Source organism: Embiotoca jacksoni, unplaced genomic scaffold, assembly GCF_022577435.1.
Source record: "Embiotoca jacksoni isolate LCO1_2020_lvr unplaced genomic scaffold, fEmbJac1.0.p SCAF_18, whole genome shotgun sequence".
Classification (NCBI taxonomy): domain Eukaryota; kingdom Metazoa; phylum Chordata; class Actinopteri; family Embiotocidae; genus Embiotoca; species Embiotoca jacksoni.
This window is the reverse complement of record NW_027185318.1, coordinates 11325394-11349927: the sequence shown is the minus strand read 5'-3', so window position 1 is coordinate 11349927 and position 24534 is coordinate 11325394. Positions and strand designations below refer to the sequence as shown.

General features: G+C 44.1%; 1 protein-coding gene across 2 annotated transcripts; it reads left to right on the top strand.

Moving 5' to 3' along the window:
- The first annotated feature begins 8373 nt into the window (after positions 1 to 8373).
- Positions 8374 to 23249, top strand: baz1a (bromodomain adjacent to zinc finger domain, 1A). 2 transcript variants are annotated; one of them, XM_069152799.1, is made up of 30 exons: positions 8374 to 8465; positions 8789 to 8925; positions 10773 to 11051; positions 11251 to 11412; positions 11512 to 11613; positions 12142 to 12229; positions 12302 to 12427; positions 12516 to 12758; positions 12860 to 12955; positions 13268 to 13406; positions 13955 to 14086; positions 14486 to 14806; positions 15001 to 15166; positions 15559 to 15687; positions 15848 to 15924; positions 16020 to 16141; positions 16374 to 16612; positions 16705 to 16925; positions 17015 to 17145; positions 17235 to 17377; positions 17622 to 17773; positions 18013 to 18084; positions 18284 to 18366; positions 18538 to 18702; positions 19010 to 19227; positions 19309 to 19428; positions 19548 to 19726; positions 20116 to 20312; positions 20491 to 20578; positions 21043 to 23249. In XM_069152799.1, exons 2-30 carry the CDS (start codon positions 8813 to 8815, stop codon positions 21216 to 21218), a joined length of 4479 nt encoding a protein of 1492 aa, XP_069008900.1. In that variant the 5' UTR covers positions 8374 to 8465; positions 8789 to 8812; the 3' UTR covers positions 21219 to 23249. The 2 variants fall into 2 exon arrangements, with proteins under 2 accessions (XP_069008900.1, XP_069008901.1); XM_069152800.1 differs by having other exon boundaries at positions 8374 to 8925.
- The last annotated feature ends 1285 nt before the right edge of the window (positions 23250 to 24534 follow it).

The window sequence follows — 24534 nt, the reverse complement described above, 5'->3', positions numbered from 1 at the left end:
TTGGGGGGGGGGTTTCAGGATTTGTGGAAAAACTCAAAGGGAAAACTTAATATCTAAAAAGTGAATTTATTTTTCATCTGGTTGATGGTTTGACTGACAGATAAACATCTTTTGGTACACGTCATGCTGATCTCTATTCAAACTGTGGTGAGGATCCATTAAAAGAAAGCACAAAAAAGAAGTTGAGAAACGAACAACACATCTGTACACACGTGTAGGGAAACACCTTTAGGACAAATTATCCAGATTCATCACCTCCGCGTCTTACATCTTATGGAAGCCCATTTCTGCCAAGAAAAAGAAAAAAAAATGGATAAAAACTTAGCATGATTGAAAAAAAAAATTGTCATTTTAATTTAGTAAATCATTTAAAAAAAAGTCAATTTAATTGACTCGTAATTTTTACATAATATTTAGATTTAATAATAACTTCTCATACATTTTTATAATGTTGGCTTAAATTGTATGTATTTCCTTGCGCTTGTTCTTTTTTTTTGTAAGTCATTGCTCAAACCATTTTTTGTTGCTGTTGTTTTTGGCAGTAATGGGCTTCCGTACATTAGCTGGTGCACATGTTGTCACAACAAAACCACGCAACTGCCATTTTAAATCCCGTGGTTTTACAACATATACGAAAGGAAAAAATAAATAAATATATATATATATATATATGTATTTGAGCTTGAAAATCAGTTTAAAGACACAGAGTTTCTCAGTGAATCAGAATGTGATCAAATCGTGCAGGGAATTGATTTGATCGATTGAAAGTGGACATGATTTAATAACATTAATGAGCTGGCTATGAGATGACAAAGCCAAGAGTGATTTTATATGATTCACTGTGTCTTTTAAAAACTCTCTCCCTGCAAAACCGTGTCTCTTATTGGAGATGCATGCTGTGTTTTTTATTATTTTTTTTCAGTACATGATGACGATGATGATGATGATGATGATGATGATGATGATGATGATGAAGCAGCAGTAAAACAGCCTGATTCCATCTCGGCCACTGTCACACACACACACACACACTGTTATTGAACCAGAAGTCAGCAGAGGATCCACTGGAAAAACGACTCCCTCGGATAAATGTAATTTCGCTTTATTGTTTTGTTGATTTCTGTTCCTCCCTGTGGCAGCAGCTTTAGTCCCTCGTCATTGTTATTCCACTGCAGCTGATGATCAGATTTGTTATTACAGCTCCTCTGGGTATGACTTTATCCTCCACTGCATCATTATCACATTAACTCAAGATGATTAGTCGCCTCTGACGAACACCACTTGGGTGCAAAGTATTTATTTGGGCAAAATGTTTTGAAAAGTGTCCAGAGTCGATCTCTGCTGATGACAATCACAGAAATGAGCCTCATTTATTCCAAATGAGATAAATGTTTAATTCTTCTGGTCCGCTAATACGAACAACAAATTATTCCCTCGTAATGTCTGGAAGAGAAATTTGTGCTTCAGCCTATTAATGTCTGGACAAGAAAAAACATATTAACACTTATTATGAAAATGCAAGAATCTCGAGGCATGTCCAACTTTTGACTCTCTAAATTAAGTTCCAGTTAAATTGTCAAATATTTGGATTTTAACTTCTTTAACCTCACGACATCACATCACTCGAGGTGTTTGCAGAAATGTACTGATATCGGAGACGTCGGAACTTACAGATCTCACTGTGAACCAGGACAAGTTGTTTGAAGCAGATATTTGTTGCTATTTTGTTTGCAAGCTTGTCGTGCCGTTGACAGGTTCAGACAAAGGCGGTTATTTACACTGAAAATCTTCAAAGAGCTGCCGCTCCGGGTTACCACCTGCAGTGTTTCTTAAACTATTACAAGAAATAGTGTTGTTTTTTTTTTATCCATAGTTGTGGTTCAGGAGCTACAGCCGTTTTGATTTTATGCATTTTTCTCCAAAATAGTTGTCGAGTCAGCGAGACTAATTTCTTTCTTTCACTCATTTTTATCCTGGCACAAATGGACGACTATAAATGTGGGTCCATTTACCTCTTAACTTTAAGGTTTTAGGTACCTAAATTGACGTTAGACATTAAAAGAAAAAAGAAAAGCTCTTTAGAGAATATTTATCATAGTGGAAATAAAACAACGCATTAAAACAAAGGAAAAATGAAGTTAAAATGAATCTGCCCAACAACGAAATACAATTCAGCTGATAAAAATACAGACAATAAAACTCTGCAGGTAAAACATAACATAAAGGCAGTAAAACTCAGGCTTTGACACCATCTGGTTCCACTTTTGTTTTGTAAGACCTCAATTGCCAGTTTGTCTGAATTTGACGTCACAAAAGACGTCTCAGCTGGTCGAAACTTATGGCGTCAATTCTGCAGTGGAAAAACACGTCATTTTTTTCCCCCACAGGTCTGATCTCTGTGTTGTTTATATTAGAGAGAGGGGGAGGGTGGGATGGGGGTGGGGGGGCATAAATTTCAAGTTTTAAAAAAGCCACCAACACGATGTGGACTTGTGAAGAAAGATATTTTTATATAACTGTGATTATTCTCTGCAATACATGCTCAGATCAGTTGGACTGACTGATGGCTACACTGCATTCTGGTTATTATTATTAATTATTATTATTAATTATTATATTAATAAATACACTCCAAATGTAACTTCTCTGTGTTTTTCGTTTTTCTTTATTTCTTTATGGGGGTAAAAGCTTATGTACATTTTTGGTCTCCTTACAAGTGATACGAGTGTGTGTGTGTGGGGGGGGAGGGGGGGGGGTTTGTTTGTTTTTAAAGAAGAATTGTCCAATAACAAACTGTCTACTCTGCCCGACTTTGTAACTTATTATTTGATCAGTGTTGATATTTAATTTTTTTTGCTTTTAAGTTTTTCATCATTTTCATCATTGTGTCGTTTTTAGTTTATCATAATTTCTGGCTGTAACATAGAGCTGCTAAAAGCTAACTAGCCAAGCTTAGTACAGTATTTGATTTTATGTAACATTCACAATCATTTTTATTCTTTTATAAGAAAGAAAATGATCATCAAACTACAGTTTTGCAGCATATGTAGCAGAGCAAACTTTAAACTTTTCTGTAGTTTGTTTTTCTCGTATATGACGGTCAATTTAGTACCTGAAGGTTTCGATTCAGTAACTGAAGAGGCCTCTGAAAAACTGTGGATGACATTTTCCTACCTATCGTTGAACATTTCTTAAACTAAATAATTATCCAATTGTGTTTCAGCTCTTTTCGGTGTTCAGGATCGAATGTGATCGAACCACAGGCTGCACATTAGAAACATTAAAAGGGCTGCAAGTGCTGGAGAGCGGAGTCGAGGCCTGCACGGTTCCTGCTGGCTTGCTGGTCCTGTTTCACTTCAGTCTAAAAAAAAATAAAAAATGGTTGAGGGCAGAAAATGAAGTCCAGTAATGAGAGTGAGAGTGAGAGGGAGCCGAATGACGAGCTTTCACCACCTGAATGGAAATGACAGCTTTCAAACAGGCCGGCAGTGAATCGAGCGAAGTCGCTGCGCTGATGAAAAAAGGACAGCACAGATTGAACACGTTTGGTGTCGGGATGTGTTACTGGATGTTTTTTTGTTTTTTTTTCTGGGATGTTAGATTGTTGTTTTTTTGGAGATGAATTGTTTCTGTTTTGCTCTCATTTTTCTGCCGTCACCGTGCTGCTGCTGCTGCTGCTGTTGTTGTGGATGATTTGTTTTTTTCCATTAAGTTAACATGAGAAATATAATTCTTAGTCTTCAGGTATCTTCTCAGACCCGGATCGTTTATCAGCTGGGACACTGAGCTGCCGGCTGAACGTCTTCAGCACTCTCAGACAGACTGCAGCAGCCGTCCTGTTTATCTCTGCCTTTATTTACTGAATCCAGCCTCAGCGGCCTTAATGGCCGCCATTCATCATCCCTCAATTGATTTTCAGTTGCAGAGCTTGCAGTGTGTTAAGCAGATCAGGGGCGGGCCGGTCTATTTGCTGGAGTGGGTGTGGGTGGGTTTGTTGAAGCCCCGAGGAGAGCGCTGGTGGGAGGAGTCTCCGTCCCTCCTGCTGTGGCCTAGTTTGGAACGGCGTGGCACAGTTATGGTTTCTGTAATGTCTGCTGATTTGATTTTTACTGCAGGTTTTTAGTGTCTCTATTTTTCTTGCTGGTTTTTTTTTTTTTACCGTTTCCGGTTGTGATGAGTCCTCATGTTGTCTGAACATCAAAACAAATTGCTGATTTAAAGCAGTATCCCCCCCCCCCAAAAAAAAAACTTTACAGTTGCTATATGTCCACGTCCATCTTCTGACACGCACTTCGGGGTCAGGCGTGTCCCCTCTAAAAGTCTGCTCACTGGGTTTTAAATGAATGGATTGCCTGATAATCGTCCATGCCTGGAGTTGGTCAACAGTAGGATTTTGTCAGAACCAGGACAGACGTGCGCTTTTCCGTGAACGTGTTCAGATCCTGTGATGCGTGACGAGTCCTTGACTCGGCGGTGAAAGCGTCTGCTGATGCGGGGGAACAATCCGCCTCCATTTCTTTCATTTCCTGTGAGTTCAAACAGAAGCACGTTGTCGACACATCTTGAATTCTCGGCGGAGTCGCAGTCGTGGTGGAGGCGGAGGGCGTCTTTCTTGTTCTGATCAGGAAACGCTTTCGGAGCCGGCGCAGTTGGGCTGTCATCTGAACACAAAGCTGCTCTCTGATCTGACAGTTAACCCGACTGAACCTGACGCCTCACAAGGCGGTGGAGGTGTGACTCTGTTTAAATGCATTAACTCAGAGGCTAAATGGACTAAGTCTGTGTTGCAGGCGCCTCTTGACACTTCCCCAACCCGAAGAGTCGAAAACCACAGAATGAACACACTTCTTAAATTTACTGCGTTTAAACCAGTTTAATGTCAAACTCTTGTTTGTGAAACTACTGAATTTGTCCCACAAATGATTCAACTTGTTTGATTTCAGAATCATGTTTTACATGCGCTGTGGGGATATTGTGTGTCTTACTTTTTTGACATGCACTGTAGGGACATTTTGTGTGAGTGTACTTGTTTTATTTGCACAGTAAGGACATTGTGTGTGTTTACTAGTTTTACATGCGCTGTGGGGATGTTGCGTGTGTGTGTGTGTGTGTGTGTGTGTGTGTGTGTGTGTGTGTGTGTGTGTGTGTGTGTGTGTGTGTGTGTGTGTGTGCGCACTTGTTTTACTCCCGCTGTGGGGATGCTGTGTGTGTATGTACTTGCTTTACTGTACCTGTGGGGACATTAGTCTGGTGGGCCCACAAAAAGCCCCATAAAGTCCCTATAATTGCAATCATTGCACGTTAGATTGAAGACTTTGTGTTAACTTTTTAGCATTCACCCTTTTCTTTACTAAAAAATACCAAAAGGACTCTTAAAGTGAAAACAGCCGTGGTGAAAGAGGTATTCAGATTACTCAAGTACTAGTACCAATTTAACAATATAAAAACACTCCATAACAAGTAAAAGTACCTATACAGCAGAGTAAAAATGTATTGACAATCTTACTTAAATAAAAGTAAAAAGGTATTAGCAACAAAACACAGTTAAAGTATTAAAGTAAGAGTATTGGTTTGGTTCCTCTGACTGATATATTATTAAATATGTCATCAATAAATTATTAATACTGAATAATTCGTGTGTAAGCAGCATTGTACTGTTGTAACTCCTGCAGGTGGAGCTAATTTAAACTACTTTATAGTTTTATATCCAGGGACAGCAGAAGGTTTTGATTCACAAATCTGTTTTTCAGTTTCTAGACTTTTTCTCTAATATTTGATTTTTGCCGAGATATTGAATTATTTGAACATTTATTGAAATGAAACCATGTGAAATAATAATAAAAAAAAGTCATAGTATCAAAGCTACACTGAAGAGACACAATTCAAGATGTAAATATCATCGGAAGGAACACGTGAAGTTTAAGGTCTTGCTGTTTCAGACATCAGCCACTAGATGGCAGCAGCAGAGTGCGTCCAAAAGCAGCATGCGTGATCCAAACACTTCTTCACACGTGTTGCCACAGACATGAAGGCCAGGCCATGAAGGTTAGTCATTGTTGCCTACAACATACACTCCCATCTGTCTTTCCAGTTATTCTGGTAAAAACAATAGAAATATATGACCTCTGTCCAAATAAGACATTACTTCAGTACCATATTTAATTTCCTATTGGAATCAAATTGTAGGTGACATGATGTGGAAGAAGACCTGTTTTTTTTACCCAATCAATACTTACATCAATAATAAAGAAATTCTTTCCTAAATTTTGTCCGGATAAAAACATTTAAGAGAGACATTAATGTAAAATTTAGTTCGTGTGATAGTTCGTTGTTCAGAAACAATCATTTGTGCATTTATTTTGGTATTATTACCCATCTGTGATGAATTTCTGGCACAACGTTTGTGCTTTCACTATGGGAAATATTAATGACAGATTGACCTTACTTTGGAACAATGTAGTGTTTGGTCTCCTCGATAACAATAAAGAAAAAAAACTCCCACGTGATGAATCTAATCATTATAATGGCCAAATTCCATGTTAATAAATATACATTTACAGGTCAAAAATATATTAATTAATATATATATTCAATAAATTATATTGTTCTTTTTTCTCGATTGAAATAATCAACGCAAATTCACGCAATGTATATTTGGAGCTCGCAATTTTGCAAAATTCCCATAATTTCTCCTCATTAAAGGTTAGGAGCTCGGCTGAAGGTATTACAGTACAAATAAGTGTTTCCAAAAAAAACAAAAAAAACGCTTTATCAGCAAAAATAACTACACGGTCAGTAAGGCTCTTCATCGTCTCCTCTCCTCATCAAAACAAACCACGGACCTGAAAAAACAGCAAAAACAAGAGGTTTTATGGGTTTATGGGATATGTGGTCTCATATGTATTAAATTACTTTTATACACTGCACTTTACGTTTTATATCATTTTTTTTCCACAGGTGGTTTACTCACTCACTCGATGACGCATGACGTCCGCGCTAACAAGCTCCTGTGTCATCACCATCTCCACTCGTCATCACTTCCTGCCGTTCACCCATCTGACGTCACCGGTCCGTTTCGCACCGCTTCGGCTCAGCGGGACCTTCTTCGGGACAGCCATTGGCTGTCAGCGGAAGAGTGTCAGGACGGCCAACCAACGAACGTTTTGGAGGACAGTCAAGCCCCGCCCACTCCGTCCCTCGTGTGGCGCATTCAAGTGACACACATGACCTCGGAAAACAACAACAATGCACTATTCATGCTCAAAAGTGTCTTTATTATTGTTTTAATGAGCTGGTTTCTGTTTTGTTTGTTACTGTTTTTATCTCCTGCTATTGTTCTATATAATGTTCTATTTTTTGTTGTGATTTTCTGAAGTGATGGAGTATATTTGTGTGGTTATAATCCTGGGTCAGTTATATGAGGCCTATTGTAACTTTGTTTTGTAAAACATTGTAGACCTTTCAATAAAATTCATTGTCATTATTATTAGAATTAGTCATAGGTATGGTAGTGAAGGCAACAAAACCTGGAATTAAAAGTTTTTTGTTTTTTTTATCTGAAATGTTTTACTTCCAATATGTTAGACCCTTAAAGGGTCCAGAGGCCCTTAAGCCAGAGCCTCAACCTATTTTCCAGTGCTTTTTGAAACTGATGTTTTTGCTTCTGTACACATGGTGTTGGAAAAATTACTCCGAGGCTTGGTTCAAAATCAAACATATCGGACATTTATTCTTGCAAGAAGGAGCAAATACATGCACCCTCAAAGAGAGGTGTCCAGCAGTGCTCCCAGATCTCCTCTGTAGGGCAGCTTTTATACAGTGTGACAAACAGTTGAGTCACCGGTATCTGCTTTCGTATGGTAATACTGAGTTGGTTGTAGGTCACAAGATAAGGACACATGGGAGTTGTCAATTAGATGTGGAAAGTAAAACAAAAAGGAATCACTTGCAAATAAGACAGGCAAAAGAGACTTTCCGGAGCCTGATTGACTACAGACTTTCCGGAGCCACAACGCAAACAAGAGTAAGATACAAATCTTTTTTTTTTTTTTTTTTTTTTTTTTTCATCAAATGGTTACCACACTTAAATTCATTACATTTTTGGTAGCCAACTTTCAATTAGCACTTCATATATATATATATATATATATATAAATATATATATAAAACAACTAACAGCTTATTATCAGGAAGTATATCACTGATGGTTTTAAAATGAACTTTCATTTTTGGAAGTAAAAGCAGTTAAAGACATTGTATTCTCATTTTAAAATCTTGAAATTACACATTTCTTCTGAAAGACCGTTTCAAAGCGAACGGATGTGTAACACTAGAATTTCCGAGCTCGCCGTGGGTCAGTGAAGTAGATTAAAACTTGGTCAACAAGCCGCCAGTGAGCCCCTCTCCAGCCGGGACTTCTTCCTCACTTTGGATCGCCGATTAGCACTTCATCGATCCACGACTCGGTAAAAAGCATCAGAAATGGTTTCTACTGACTCTATTGAGCGTGTGCCGCGTGTGTTCGCCGCGATTTTTCACGCGGAGTTTGTCCGCTCACGCGGTGAGAAGCACACTTCCATGTGGGCAGATTATCGGCGCGTCTAACAAAAGAGCCGCTCCGTGCTCGGTCCAGCCGCCCGGTCCGACCTCCGCCGCACTCATTCCAGCCCCGGTTCTCCTCGGGGGCTTCAGTTTGACGTGTTTGGGCGAAGTTTGGCTCCTCACATTCGGTCTTTGTGACTCGGTTTCCCTCCTCTTTTTTTCTTTTTTCTTTTTTTTTTTTCAAAAGGTGGCCGGTGGACGCGGAGCTGAGATGCCGCTTCTCCACAGGAAAGCCTTCATCCGGCAGAAGCCGCCGGCGGACCTGCGCCCGGACGAGGAGGTGTTCCTCTGTAAAATCACCCGAGAGATCTTCAGGACCTACGAGTGAGTACCTGGCCGCCCTCCCGGCTCACCTGTGGGAGCCGGGGGGAGGTAAAGTTTGACTGACAGTCGGCAAAGTTCCAGCCGAGAAGAACAAACTTTACTGAGGCAGAAAAATGAAACTTTCCGGGTTAAAACCGGGAGCAGGTGCTCGGATGTGGACCGCGCGGGCCGACTAGGTGTCGGTGTTCACTCGGTGGGCTAGCTGACGGAGCTAAAGCGGGTTAGCGGCTGTTAGCTCGGGCAGCTAACAGTAAAGCTGTCAGTCGGCGGCTAGCGGAGCTAGTTTTAGCTGTTAGCTCGGTGCCATTAGGCCCGCCGTCAGTTAGGGACCGTTTAACGGACCCGCCGAGGTCCATTTAAAGGGCACCTGCGCCGGTTTGAACCGCCCGGATAAAGCCTTTGAGCTCGGGACAGTTTGGTCAGAGTTTCCTGACGGGCTGTGGATCACCAATCTATAAATTGATCGACTCAAACTGAACCTGAAGAAACTACAAACTCGTGTGTCTTGAAGAACTTCCCATCTGTGTCGACATTAAGATTTCACATCCACACTGACACACTTTGAGTGGACTGAAACATCCTGCTCTGAAACCCTCAAATGTGTTTTTGAATATTGGTTCTGCGTCCAACTGATGGATCGATCATCTGATTTGCTGTCTGGATCAATAGTTTAGTCTTTACAATGTCATAAATGAGGATAAATCGTCTAATAATAAATAGACTATGCGTGGAGAGATGCTTTGGCCCTAATGCTGAAAAATGAAAGTCTGATTTGAGTGAAAACATCCCTTTACTCATGTGGATGAACTGTTTTGGTGCTTGAACTTGGCTTTCCAAAGTCTTAAGTTCACAAAAGTTGTGAAATATATGAAAAAAAAAAGTACAGAAATGTCTAAAATAAAATTTTGTAATATCCCTTTATACGAAGTGTATTTGTGCCACTCCAGAAAAAGGAAAATAGATAATTATCACGTAATAACCTCTTAATCATGATAACGTTTATTGTAACAGATATTTTTATGCAAGTATGACATAAAAACGTATAACATTATAACAAACTTGTGTAATAACAACTTACGTTATGACATGATAAGTTATTGTTATAACGTGAAAAGTTCTACGCTACAATTTATATTGTTTTAATGTGAAACCCATGATTGAATTAATTATTTCCCAATTCATCACATAAATAACGTGGAAAAAAACATTTCACAACATAAGTTTCTTGTAATAGAATGATATGCGGGTATGTCGAAATAACATGAAATTGTCTCGTTTAAATGTGAACAACATCGCGTCACAACAAACTTTTCACAGACAGAAACGGATCTGTTTTTCTTTTTCTGCCGTGGCAGCACTTTGCCTCCATACTGCCGCGCTAATACACACGAAAAACACTGTTTACGATATCTAAATACTGTTTTCAGTCAATTTCAAGGGGTGGGTGGGACCTCGGGGATTTCCTGAGTGTCCATTGGTTTGTTTTACACAAAAGCAGACAGACACAGGAACCTACCAGCCGCACACGGAGAGATGCAGCTTAAGTGCCACGCAGCTCTTTTCTCAGCCTCCTAACACATACTGAAGGTTTGATTTGGATCCAAACCAGCACTGGATTATCTGATTTAATCGTGTTTCAGAATCCGTGTTTTTTTTGTTAATCACCCATTTTCAAGATCTTATCCAATCCGATGGATCAGATTAGATTTCTTTAGAACAACCAGGTCCTGGTTCTCCAGAAACCCTGACAACATGAATATTAGTTCTGGGTCGAACTGTTTTCATGATCAATACATCTGTGGATGCACCCCCCCCCCCCCCCCCCCCACCTCTCCTCTTCCTCCCAGTGAGTTCTTCGAGAGGACCATCCTGTGCAACAGTCTGGTGTGGAGCTGCGCTCTGACGGGGCGAGCGGGCCTCACCTACCTGGAGGCGGTGGACAGCGAGCGGCGGGCGAAGCAGAGCCTCCAGAGTTTCCCTCCGTCCCTGGTGGTGCCGCTGCTCCACCTGGCCGCTCTGAGCCACCGCTGCAGGCTGACGGAGCTCTGCGAGGAAGTCCACGCCTTCGTCAAAGACCGCTTCTTCCCCGGGGAGACGGTGGACGTCAGCGGACGCAAGGGAGTCAGGTACTAGCCGTCTGCCGGCAACGTTTGTGTCTCGCGGTTACCGTGGTTACGGGTGGTGTTTTCATCTCCGTTTACCTGTTGAAATTCAGTAAAACAATTCGTCATCATAAGGTGCACCTTAAAACAGGTGAAAACAGGTGAAGTGACATGTGTGTGTGTGTGTGTGTGTGTGTGTGTGTGTGTGTGTGTGTGTGTTCAGACATGTGTGTGAGATCCTGCAGGTGCAGTCGCCTCAGGCCATCGCTAACGGAGCAGCGGCCGCTAATGGCTACGCCCAGCGGGGCGACGGCGACACCATCGTCATCAGCGACAGCGACGACGAGAGCAACGCCTTCCAGAGCCCCATGACGCATGTCAATGGGTCAGTAGGTCAAAGGTCAAGTCTGATATGACTGCGTTTTTGCTTTTTCTCATGTTGTGGGGACATGCATCTGTTCACACAGTCTGTGTGTGCCAACAGGAAGAAGAAGAAGCCTCTGAGTCCGTCGGTGTTTAAGTACACAGTGAGGATGATGAAGGACGAACACAGCGAGCCGTTCACTGTCAAAGCCAATCAGATCAGGTGAGGAGCTTCACCTGGAGGATCTGACCTCAACTTCACTGCCGATTTCTCCTCCGCAGAGAAACAGATTGTGACATCAGAACAGCCCGATAGCAATTAATTTGATTAATCAGCTGAAAGAAAATTGATCTGAAACTATTTCGATTTTAATAAATAAGTAATATTTTAGGAAAAAGTGCTAAATGTAAGATTTTTTTTTTCTTCTTCAGGGTCTGATATGGGTCGGTATTTTTTCATACATTTTTATGCATTTCATGTTGTGGATCAAAGTCAAACCCGCCAATCGAAACGACAAAAAAAAGAACAGCACCGATGTGACATCTACCGCTGCAGGAACATTTTTACTGTTTCGTGTGGATGATGATGTCGGCGTCCTCGGGTCTTGAATGTCAGCCTACATGTTGATCAGCAGGGGAGTTTGGAGGGAGTCACTTGCTCTCGGGCAGAGTACTGATCAATGGTACCCGAAGATGATCAGTAGTTTCAGTCGTTGTTCAACTGATGAACTTTGTGGTTTTTTTTTTACAGCCGTAGAAAATCCACTCTGTCCAGAGAGAGACTGAAGCTTCTCTTCAAGCAGCACTGCGAGCCTCAGAACGGGACCATCGCGCTCAAGGTGAGAACCCGTGACCCGTGTCACAGTAACCGGACCCCCGCTGTGTTAATGACATCACTTCCTGTCTCTCAGCCCTCCACAGTGACCAAGTATCGGCTGTCCGAACAGACCTTCTCTCAGTTCTTCCCCGATGAGCCCCCGTTCTTCCCCTTCAGCCCCTCCTCTCATAGGGGAGGGGGGCGTGGCTCTCCTGGACAGGTACGTATGAAGGTTATGACTTCCTCCCGCTCCACTGATATCTCTGATCAATACTTGCGATGAGTGAACTTCGCTGCGTGTTTTCCAGGCGAGCTCGTCGCTGCTGAAGGCGGCGGAGGAGAAGCTGAAGCTGCTTCAGCAGAGGCAGGAGATGGCGTTCACCGCTCAGGACAAAGCTCGCCTGAAGAAGGAGAAGGAGGACGCGCAGGAGGCCAAGAGGAGGGAGAAGGAGGACAAGGAGAAGCTGAGGGAGGAGCACAGGCGGAGGTTTGAGGAGGAGAAGCAGAAGAGGAGGGAGGAGAAGGAGCGCAGGAAGCTGGAGAAGGACAGGGTGAGTCTCAGCGACGCGTCGAATCGAGAAAAAAAAAAAAAAAACCTGTAGGTGAAATCGAAGCGTCGGAGTCGACACGTTTGTGGATCTGATTTAAACAGGAGCGGGAAAAGCTGAAGGAGGAGAAGAAGAAGTACGCCGAGCGGCTGAAGCTGTGGAATAAACCCAGAGAGGACATGGAGTGTGAAGACCTGAAGGTCAGTGAACGCACCGCCTCCTCACTGACAGACTGGGATCAATACACATGTTGATTAAAACTGATGCGGGAGAAATTCTGTGAGCATCATAGCGAGTTTTTTAGATGTTGTCATGGAGACGGAGACATGGAAGTCCATCAAAACCACTCAATATTTGTAGGCCTTTCAATTTGCAGATCATACAACCTTTTTCAGACTTGAAAGATCTAAGTTTATTATCGTATCAATTTTAAAAGTATCAATGTGACGTTGTGGTTTTGTTAAGGATGTGATTCCTGATCCATGGATCTTTGCATGTGTTGGTTCCGCCAGGAGCTGCCCAGTCCGGTTCAAGTGAGAACCCGTCTTCCAGCGGAGCTCTTTGGAGACGCTCTGATGGTTCTGGAGTTCCTGCGGGCCTTCGGCGAGGCTTTCGACCTGAAGGACGAGTTCCCCGACGGCATCTCTCTGGGTGAGAACCTTTGTGGGACCCTGTTGTTCTCCACTGCCTTAATCTGGTGATGTGGTCCTGCTGTGTGATGGGAAGGAAGTTTTGATGGAGTTCCGGGGGTTGTAGTTGAAATCCCAGCGATCAGTGTTGTCTTTTTTATCGTGCTTTTAATCTGTTTAAGATCCTGTAAGAGTAGCTGGTTCTAAGTTTGAGCTGATAGTTCTCATTTTGCTACAAAAGAGGTTTTTACAGACGTTCTAAGAGACGTTGTGTTCATTGTAATAGATATTCTCTAAGTCCCCCTGCTACATTAAGGGTACAATATTTTGTTGGTTCAGATGCTGGTGGATTGAGAAGTTCCACAGGTTTAGTAGAGGACTCCTAAGGGAAGCGATCTCAGATGATCTTCTATTTCCTGACAGATCTTCTAGAGGTTCACTCGGTTCTGACCGGTTCTTGGACTTCTGTATATTGTTTGTTCCAAGTTGTGGCATAGGGGGAGACGTTTAGTTCTCATCTCCTCTGCAGAGTCTCTGAAGGTTGTCAGTTCTTATGTTTTCTCTCCACAGAGATTCTGGAGGAGGCTCTGGTGGGTTCTGACCCTGAAGGTCCTCTCTGTGAGCTGCTCTTCTTCTTCCTGTCAGCCATTTTTCAGGCTCTGGACGAGGAGCAGGAGGAGGTGGCCAAAGACCAGGCTGAAGGTCAGACACACGCAGTTTTTTTTTTTTTTGACGTGTTAGAAAAGAATGAAGCTTAAAACTAACTGAACAGTCCTGTGAAGCTCTGTCCCAACATGAAGACAAGCCTAAATGTCCTTACTTTAATGTCCTTGAGTCCTAACAACTGAACTGAACCTGCTGCTGTGTTCAGTCTGAACATTTTCTCCAGTGAGACCAAAACTCAGAGAATCATCCAACTTACAAATTACACCTCATGTTATGTCGGTAATGCCCACATGGGGTGCTGTGTTTTGTATATTACAGTATGTATGTATATATATATATATATATATAAGGTGTGTGTACAGTTGTTGTATATAATGTGTGTTTTACATGTGTATATTGTGTGTGTGTGTGTGTGTACATGTTGTGTACCCGCAGACCTGTCGGAGGCTCTGGACGATGACTCCGACGCCACTCGGTCGGCCCTAAGCGCCGTCGCCTCATTGGCTGCAGCCTGGCCTCAGCTGCATCAGGGCTGCAGTCTGAAGCAGCTGGACCTGGACAGCTGCACGCTCTCGGAGATCCTGCGCCTGCACATCCTGGCGTCCGGCGCCGACTGTAACCACGGCAACGCCAAGCTCCGCTACCAGAAGCAGGGCGGGTTCACGCTGATGGACGACCCGTGCGTGGAGCTGCGATTGACCGAGCCGGCGCTGCTGAAGAGGCTGTCGTGCACGGCGGTGTACGACCTGGCGCCAGGTGAGCAACCGGCCAATCAAACGCCGTCTTACTTATGTACACGATCAAAGTCAATCAATACTGATCTGTTTAGACTTGTATTGATATACACTGACTGTACTGTATGCGCGGGATAAAAGCTTCATGTCCTGCAGGACGTTCCAGTATCAGTGTGTGTTACTGACGGATATTGATGAGTACTAATGTGTCTGCAGGGGAGAAGCTGAGGATCCTGCAGGCTCTGGTGGGGAAGGTGCTGACGTTGGCGTCCAGCAGAGATCTGATTGAAGACTGCGTGGAGGAGCAGAGAGCCACCAGACAGGAGCTGAGAGAGATCAGAGCCGAACAACACCGGCGAGAGAGAGAGGAGGCCGCACACAGGTATACACACAACACAAACTACACACGACACAAACTACACACGGGTATACACATGACACAAACTACACACAGGTATACACATGACAAACTACACCCGGGTATACACACGACAAACTACACACAGGTATACACACAACACAAACTACACACGGGTATACACACGAAAAACTACACCTGGGTATACACACGACAAACTACACACGGGTATACACACGACGCAAACTACACACGGGTATACACACGACAAACTACACACGGGTGTACACACGACGCAAACTACACGCGGGTATACACACGACGCAAACTACACGCGGGTATACACACGACGCAAACTACACACGGGTATACACACGACACAAACTGACCTGCTGTTCTTCTCGCCTCACTTTTAGGGTCCGTCTTCGTAAGGAGGAGAAGCTGAGGGAGCAAGAGCAGCGGCTGAGGGAGAAGGAGGAGAAACTGAAGGAGCAGGAGGAGAAACTCAAAGAACAGGAGGTGAAGAGAGGACTCCAAACAAACGGGTAGGAATTCAATTCAATTCCCGTACTTGCTAATTATCATCCTGCCTGGTTTTCATGAAGACCTTTGAGCCTTTGGCCTTTATGACATTACGGCAGATAGTTTGTTTTAAGTGCTCTCAAAAAAAAAAAAAAAAAAGCTCTATATTTGTTCTCTGTTCAGTGAGAATCCTGCAGAACATCACACTAAGGATGATGAGGAGCAAAACTCTTCATCCAGCAGCACAAAAATGATGAAAGGTAAACAAAACAACAAAAAAGCATATGCAAGTCCATCGACATGAAAATGAATCCCACTTTCAAAATGTGTCTTCACTCTGTTTCTCCTCTTCTAGCTAAAGTCAACCAGAAAGAGCAGCAGCAGCAGCAGCAGCAGCAGACGACCTCTGACCCCAAACTGTCGTCCTGCCCTCCCACTGGTCTGAGTGCAGAAGAGCAGGAGAAAGAGCAGGAGAAGGTCAGACTGTCGATCCTGATACGTCTCATTGATTAACCCCTTTCTGGTAAACTCATTGCCAGTGGGAGGAAAATGCCACTTTTGATAAGAGGAACTGATTGTATGAACATTATCACCATGAAAAACAGCTTTTTGGCCGTTGTGTGTCTCCTGTTCAGCCAACTTTATTAGCAGAGATCGCACAAACGGGGCAGTGACATCGGTGTTTCATCAGGCCGTCTCGTCCCTGCAGGTTCGAGAGCTGCAGGAGCGGATCCAGAAGGCGGCGGCCTGCACCTGCCTGCTGCCTCTCGGCCGGGATCGGCTGTACCGTCGATACTGGCTCCTCCCCTCTGCCGCTGCTCTGTTTGTGGAGGACGACTGCTTCGGCCTGACGGAGGACATGCTGCAGCCCTGCCCCAAACCCGCCCAGGACGCCACAACCAAGATGGAGGACAAGGACGCCATCAAGGAGGAACCAGCCGAGGGGAGGTAGGCCGCGGTGACGATTTCTACCGCCATGGCTCTTCAGCGTTCAGAGGGCTTTCTAACGATGACTAAACCTTGCTCTCGTGACCCGACAGTGTTGGCTCAAGCCCCGCCCCCCTCCACACCTGCGGCCCGCCAGTCAACCGTCCGAACCAGTGGTCCTTCTACAGCTCCGTGGAGGAGGTGGATCAGCTGATCGAGGCCCTGAACCCTCGAGGTCACAGGGAGAGCAGCCTGAAGGAGGCGCTGCAGCAGGAGAGGGAGAGGCTGCAACACTTGCTGCAGAACTGTGACAGGAACAAATACAGACTGGCAGGTAAACGCACAGGAATAAACACAGAGGAAAGATGGAGGGAAACGCAGGCACTGCTGGTTTAAAGTAAACGCGCTGTCCTGTTTGTCCAGATGACCCGGAGTCGTCCCGATCAGTCCCAGAATGCACTGCTGCAGCTGAGACTCTGATGGAGGCGAGACTGAGAGACCTGCTGCTGGACATCGAGGACCGCATCCACCAGGGAACTCTGGGAACTCTGAAGGTACGAACACCTGCCGATGATGTAAAACGACCGGTATTCTCATGCACGGCTGACGTGGCACTCACCCGTCGTACTCTCTTGGTGTTCAGGGGAAGGACAGACAGGTGTGGCGCTCCGCTTTAGAAGCAGGAAACTACGAGCTGCTCAGCTCTGACTGCAGAGAGAGCGCAGGAGTGAACGGACGAGCGGAGGCCATGGAGGTGGACTCTGTCCACCTGAGGACCAGAGACAGGTACACAGACAAGTAGACTTGGGAACTTGACCCTCGGTCTATAGTGTGGTTTGACCGATTTGACACGACAGTGAATGTGTTTCAAATGAGGGTCTCGGAACACAAATGTGGAAGGTTGATATTTAGGTTTCAGCTTTACTGGACTCAGACTTTAGTGTTCCTGTGTGTTATGTTTCACACGTGTGTGTGTGTGTGTGTGTGTGTGTGTGTGTGTGTGTGTGTGTGTTATTTTTCTGTGTGCCAGGCTGCACGAGCTGAAGTGTGACGGCGCAGCGGCCTGTGGGACAAGCGGCAGTGGGACTCCTCAGGTGGTCAGCAGCTCCATACGAATCCTGGCTCAGGCCCTCACTCACATCGAGCAAGGCATCGAGAGACGCTTCCTCAAAGCTCCGCTGGGTGAGTCTCTCTCCGGGCCCGGAAAGCTCTGGAACAGCTCGGAAGAGTCTGGGACTGAGTGTGTGATTGAAGGGGGGAAAAAAAACAAAAAAAAAAACAGAAACTGGTGTTGAGATCCTGTGCATGAACGAGTCATGTGACGCATTAGAGGTTGAAGAAAATGTTGAAGTCTGTATGTGGTAAACCGCGTTTTATTGTAGTTGGTGTATTATGTTAACAACGTGCTCATCCCTCTGCAGGTGATGACGACTCAAAGAAAGACCCGAAGACGAAGAAGAATAAGAAGAAAGATGAGGATCAGGCCAGTGACGGTATGTCGATTAACAAATCCTCCAGCAACAGGAAGGGAAATTAAACTAAAGATACTCCATTCCTCGTTTCACTCTCAGTTTCTGTTTCTCAGTCGAATCATATTTTGATCTGATCTCTGCATCAAAGGCGCCAGTTTACTGTTTAAAATCAGCAACAACAAAAAAAAGACCTCTGTCTGTCTGTTTCTCTCCATCTCAGATGGCAGCGACAGCGGTCGAGTCATCAAGACGGTGTTGGAGCGATGGAGGGATTCTCTGCAGTCCTGCTCCAGCCTGTCTCAGGTCAGGACAAGTTCATTAGACACCGATTCAGTCAACCGGAGTCAGAAGGTTCTGCTTGTATCGGCTGTCGGAAATGTCCCTCTCAAGAGTTGTCGACACACTTCTAAATGTCTAAGTGAGATTAACGCCCTGATTTATGTGTGTATTTTGTTGGTGGTTTTTTTTCTTTAGGTTTTCGTCCACCTGTCCAGTCTGGAGCGAAGCGTCCTCTGGTCCCGGTCCGTTCTTAATGCCCGCTGCCGCATCTGCAGACGCAAAGGAGATGCAGACAACATGCTGCTGTGTGACAGCTGTGACCGAGGACACCACACACACTGTTTGAGGCCCAAGCTGAAGGTAAATAGGCCACACCCACCGTCTGAGGCCCCTTTACCATCAACTGATTAGTCATTCCAGTTCTGCTTAACTTCCCCAAACAAGGCATCTCTGTTTTACTTCCAGTCAGTCCGTGACTCACCTGAGACGTGACTGAACAGATAATGCAACTGGTTCACAACAACACTTCACTGTTTGCTGGATGTTTTTTTGTGAAGCAGCTTCAGGAAGAGTCATGTCTGTATTAGCAGCATGCTAACGCTAACATGCCACACACATTGTGACATTTCCAGTATTTCGGTGATTTAATCAACTCTCTCCGTCTCAGACGGTCCCGGAAGGCGACTGGTTCTGTCCAGACTGTCGACCCAAGCAGAGATCCAGCCGCGTCCCGTCTCGCCAGCGCTCCTCTATCGACGAGGAGGAGGAGGAAGAGGAGGAGGACGATGAACAGGAAGAGGAAGAAGAGTCTGAGGAAGAAGAGGAGGAGTCAGAGGAAGAGGAGGAGTCAGAGGAGGAAGAGGAGGAGGAAGAAGTAGTCGTGAGGTACGTGTAGAAATATTTCAACTTGCTCCATCAACACTGTGATCACGATGTAATAGCGGTTTCTCTTCTGAATCTCTGCAGCGCCAAGAAGAATCAGGCTCCGCCCCCCAAAGGCAAGAGCCAACAGACCACGCCCAAAAGTCAACAGGCCACACCCAAGAACAGCACCGCTTCAGCAGGGAAAAACTCATCAGCCTCCAAGTAAGTCTATGCTATAGACCTGATCCCAGATCACTGTATCCCTGATCCTAGTTCACCATTGTCCTTGTCTCAGTCTACTGTAGTCCTGATAATAATTTACTGACTCTGTCCAATCACAGGTCCTCAGGGAAAAAGACCACACCCCCTTCATCGAAAGCAAACGCGGCTTCTGGCGGTAAAGCGCCGCCCCGCTCCGGGAGTCGGAACAGCGCCCGTCTGAGCCACGAGATCCTGGCACCAAACAGCAACACCAAAACCTCACCCGCTCCGAGCGAGTCCCGCAAGAGAGCGGCAACAGGTAAACAACCAATCAGTAAACACCTGCTGACAGGTTATTTTTAACAACTGACTAACAAGGTAACGACAAGTAAACAACTACTTTACAATCAGTAAAGGACTAATCAACAATTAGTTAAAAGCCAGTCGGCACGCATCTGCCAACAAGTAAATACCAAATGAACTTTCAGTGAACCAATTGACATTATTTACCTGCCTTGTTCAGGTAAACAAAATATTTCACCCTCTGTAAATAACCAGTCACCTCCAGGTACACATGGTAGTGCAAGCAGGTATATGTGGAGTGCTCAAAAACGTGGACTGAAGAGAAACCAGGTCCTGATTCTGAGCCGGGCAGGTGACCTGAAATGAAAGCGTAAACATCAGCCTCTCTCTCCTCTGCTCCCCCAGACGCTGCGGCCCCTCCGAAACCATCCAGACCTGTCCTCCCCCCAACGTCCTCCTCTTCGTCCTCGTCATCGTCCACCCGGCGCTCCTCTGGGAGGAACCAGGGAGTCCACGAGCTGTCGGCCTGCGAGCAGCTGACCGTGGAGCTGGTCAGGCATGAAGACAGCTGGCCCTTCATGAAACTGGTATCCAGGACTCAGGTACACACACACACACACACACACACACACACACACACGCACACACGCACGCATTCATCTCAGAGGTGAGAAGAGTTTCGAATCAGATCTGATGATCTCATAAGTTCTGGTCTGAACTCGGCTTTGACCCGACGCGTAGCTGCTGTACGTTTATGATAATTTACCCACCTGTGTGCAGGTTCCCGACTACTACGACATCATCAAGAAGCCGATCGCACTGAGCACCATCCGAGAGAAAGTCAACAACTGTGAATATCAGACAGCAGGTGAGAAAGAAGTGAACTCGCGTCGCTGATCAACTTTTTCTCGACACATCTGTACATCTGTGAGGTGTTGTTGATGAACCAGTGAGCTCGGCGCTTGTTCAGACCTGGCTTCAACGTGCAGGTGTAGTTTTATTTCGTTTACCTCGTCTGTAACTTCTGACACACTTCGGACCCAGAGCTTTGAGAGAGCCCCGCCCCTTCCCCAGTGTTCATTTATCCACCATAGTGCAGAGTCTGACCCTCTCAAAGCTGCTGGAATAATTAGATAATCTGAGCCTTAACCGATCTAATCGGGTTGAGTCTGACAGTTCAGGTTGTGAATTACAAACTGTTTAGCTATAAAAAAAATAAATAAATAAAAAAAACAACAACTCTAAAAGTACTGAAAATGCATTTTATTTTCACTGATTGGAAAGCGGACAATAATTCCTGTTCGTCTCTCTGCTGCCCCCTGGTGTCCGCAGGTGATTACATCTCAGATGTGGACCTGATGTTCTCCAACTGTCTTCAGTATAATCCTCGTCACACTAACGAGGCAAAGGCCGGACTCCGCCTGCAGCAGTTCTTCCACTCGGCACTTGGCAGACTCGGCCTATCAGAGCGCGTCTCTGCCCCGCCCACCAAACGCTCCCGACACTGAACCAAACACACCCCTGTGACCTCCCCGCCGTCCACTCTGCTGCACTCTGATTGGTCCAGGGGCTGGAAGAGGGGAGGGGCGGGCGTGTTCTTTCCCGCCTGATGGACTCTAACGGTGACAATTTTGATTCAGCGTTGGTCCTTCCCAACCTCTGACTCCCGCAAACCTTAGCAGATTGTCAAGGGACTGTCGGGGTCAAAGGTCACGAAGGTCAACATTTAAAGGGAGCCACACATTAAATTAATGTTAAAACCAGTTCAAGTTCCACAGAGGTACAGCTGAGCTTGTTTGTTGCGCGAGCTCCGCCCCTCTCACCTGTTCACCTGATCAAACCTTCTGGAACAAAGTTGCAGCTACTGTGAGTTCATAAATATGTAGAAAAGTTGTAGACTTCCTGCTGACGTTCAGGGCATTTATTCCCCCATCTGTGTGGACAGATGGTGGACATGTAGCAGACACATTCCTGTGGTGCTGTAGGACAGTAGAGACGGTAGAGTCCCACCTGATTTCACCCGATGTTTCCTTAAATCCAGAAAAGCAAAAACCACTAAAGACGCTTGAGCTTTGCACTGACAATAAAAACTCCAATCAGGCCGTTAACGTTTGCTCAGGGACAAAAATTGTTTTGATTTGGATGGAAACTATTTTGTAACAGTGCAGCTGGTTTTTACTGAAGCAGAGCGTCGGCGAGGCGACAGGTATTCAAGGCTCATTGTACGGAAGTCTAAGGACGCCAAAATTAACACGGTGCCATTTGAAGCGTGTAGTTATTGCCAAAATAGAAATCTGAGCGAAAAAATGTGAAGTGCGTTCAGTCAGCCAAAACCATTGAGAACAAAGCTGAACAGGAAACGTAGTTTTAAAGGAATGAATTTCTCCTATTAATGTTCCCTCCTCGTGCTCTAGGCTGTATCTCATGACCTTCTTCAGGAAATTTACAGTGCAAAACTGTGTTCTCATGATAACGTGGTTGTCTTTTGTCTTGCACCAAACGGCCACGGTATCAACTGCGCATCCACAACCACCTGTCACCACGAGTTCAGGTGATGTGATGACTCGCTCCATCCTCTTGACACCCTCTGTGGGATACAGTTGACAGCTCAGGTAATCGCTCAGTTTTTTTAATTTAGAAGGTTAAACTCAGACTTGACTCAAGCAGGAGATTAATGTTCTCCCACTGTTATTTTTTGAAAACGTCCTTTATGAAAATAAATAAGTTGGTTAATTTATTCAAAGCAATAAAGACATTTTTTTAATTAATTAATAAATTTCAGCTCTATTTAATTAGAATTTTGACGTCCACAGACTTCCATAAATTTTCTTTTACCTCAATATCAAACTGTGAACATCATCGTGCAGCTCCTCCTACTCCAAATAGGTGACCACGCCCTTTAAACACAGGCAAGTGCCTGTCCTCCTGTTTTCTCTGAAATCTTGTCTTGTTAAAATAATAATAATAATTTCAAAGAAAATTTAAAAAAAATCCAATCCTAATATTTAACTTAATAAAAGCAAATCTGGAGGGGAAGAGGTTATAATGTAAAATTTGCATATAATTATACTATTAATCCTTATAAATGAGTGAATATCAAGAGGAAACAGTTTCCTCATAAATATCAATTAAGAATAGAAACGGGAGGCGCACCAACCTGGATTTATCTGGAGGAAACTAATGCTAAACACCCAGTCTGATACAATGAGCCGACGATTTCAACATGCTGAATTGTTCCTTTAAGACCATGTTGCCTCCGCGGCCTCTGTGGATTTGTAGTTTTTATATATTTTTGACTACTGCGACTTTTCTTGCTTTAGTTTGTTTGTGTTTGCCGTTCGGCTGCGTTCTTCTTCTTTGATGATAATGATGTTCGTGTGGAAGGAGGCCGGCTGTAGACACTACACTGGAGCTGCTGCAGCCCCCTCACCCCGCTGTGTATTTATTTAGTTGAAGCCTCTGCGTTGTCTTTATTTATGACTGCTAGTTGCCCTCTGCCTCCTTGTTCTAATGTAAAAATAAATGGACTTTTTATTAAGCGCCTGCAGCCTGCTGATTTGCTCACACAAACACACAGTTTGTTTCTGTAATTCTATTCGAGTTGTAATTTCCTTTCAGCAGCTTTAAGGTAGTTAAAATCAACGGTATCAGTCTGTTCCAGCTCTTTATTGAGTCTATATGATGTTTAAGAGAAAAACTCTTAACAAGCTATTATGTAGGTTCATCTTTATTTTTTGAACATAAGGGATAAACTTTGATTTTGGATTTAACGCCCAACAAAAAAGGTAAAGGAAGAAGTTTTCAGGTCATTTAAATTAAAGACCATATTTCTAAAATCTACTTAAGTAAAAGTACAAAGGTTTTTATCAGGAAAATGTCTTTAAATGATCAAAAGTTAAAGCGAAATATCCCATCTAAGTGATATTTTTCTAACTGTTGGAGCTGCTCGAAGTTTGGTTCTTCGTGGTTGGGCAGTTTTCTCTTGTGTTTCCCAAACTGGGGCTCAGGACCCTCAAAAAGGTCACAAATTTTAGGGAAATGAAACAAGAGAAAACAAAGTTGGTGTGCAGGGAGAGGAAAAAAAAAAAAAAAACATTTTCTCCTCTGGGTAAATAATCACAACCTACCAATTGGCTACGATGTCATCAGAAAACGTAAGATGTGTTTCATGCACTTTCATTTTTTTTTCAACATTTTATTGTTTTACCATTTTCACCATCATTTATCATTTGTAAATCTTGCTAAATTGTTTTTGCTGTTATCTTGCTCTGTGAAGCAGGTTTGTACAAAAGGTGAGGTGAGCTGCATCATGTGACCCGGCCTCCACAATCACTGACCTGAACCCAGCTCAGATGGTTTGGGATGAGTTGGAGTGCAGAGTGGCGGAAAAGCAGCCAACAAGTGCTCGGCACATGCAGGAGCTCCTTCAACACTCTCGGAAAAGCTTTTGGTAAAACGACAAACTCAGAAAAACGCTAGAAACCTCAGTCTGAAGTTTTTAATGTAAAATATTACATTAAAATTACATGCAGTAAAAAATACAGTAGCGTTCAAGTAAAAAAGTGGCATCAGTGGAGAAAAATTGCACCTAAGTAAATGTATTTAGTTATGTTCCACCATTTTATGGAACTCAGCCCTCAGATATTTTACAACATTCAGCCGTTGGAAAGTTCTGCAGCAGAATTTAAGAGTTTGCAAGTTGGAATTTGTAAGAGTTTCATGTGAGAACAACACTTGTTAGTTTAAATGATTCTCTCTTCTACATACACAGCACTTATCTTGGCAGCCCTCAAATCATATTTTTAAAAGAGGACATAAAAGGGA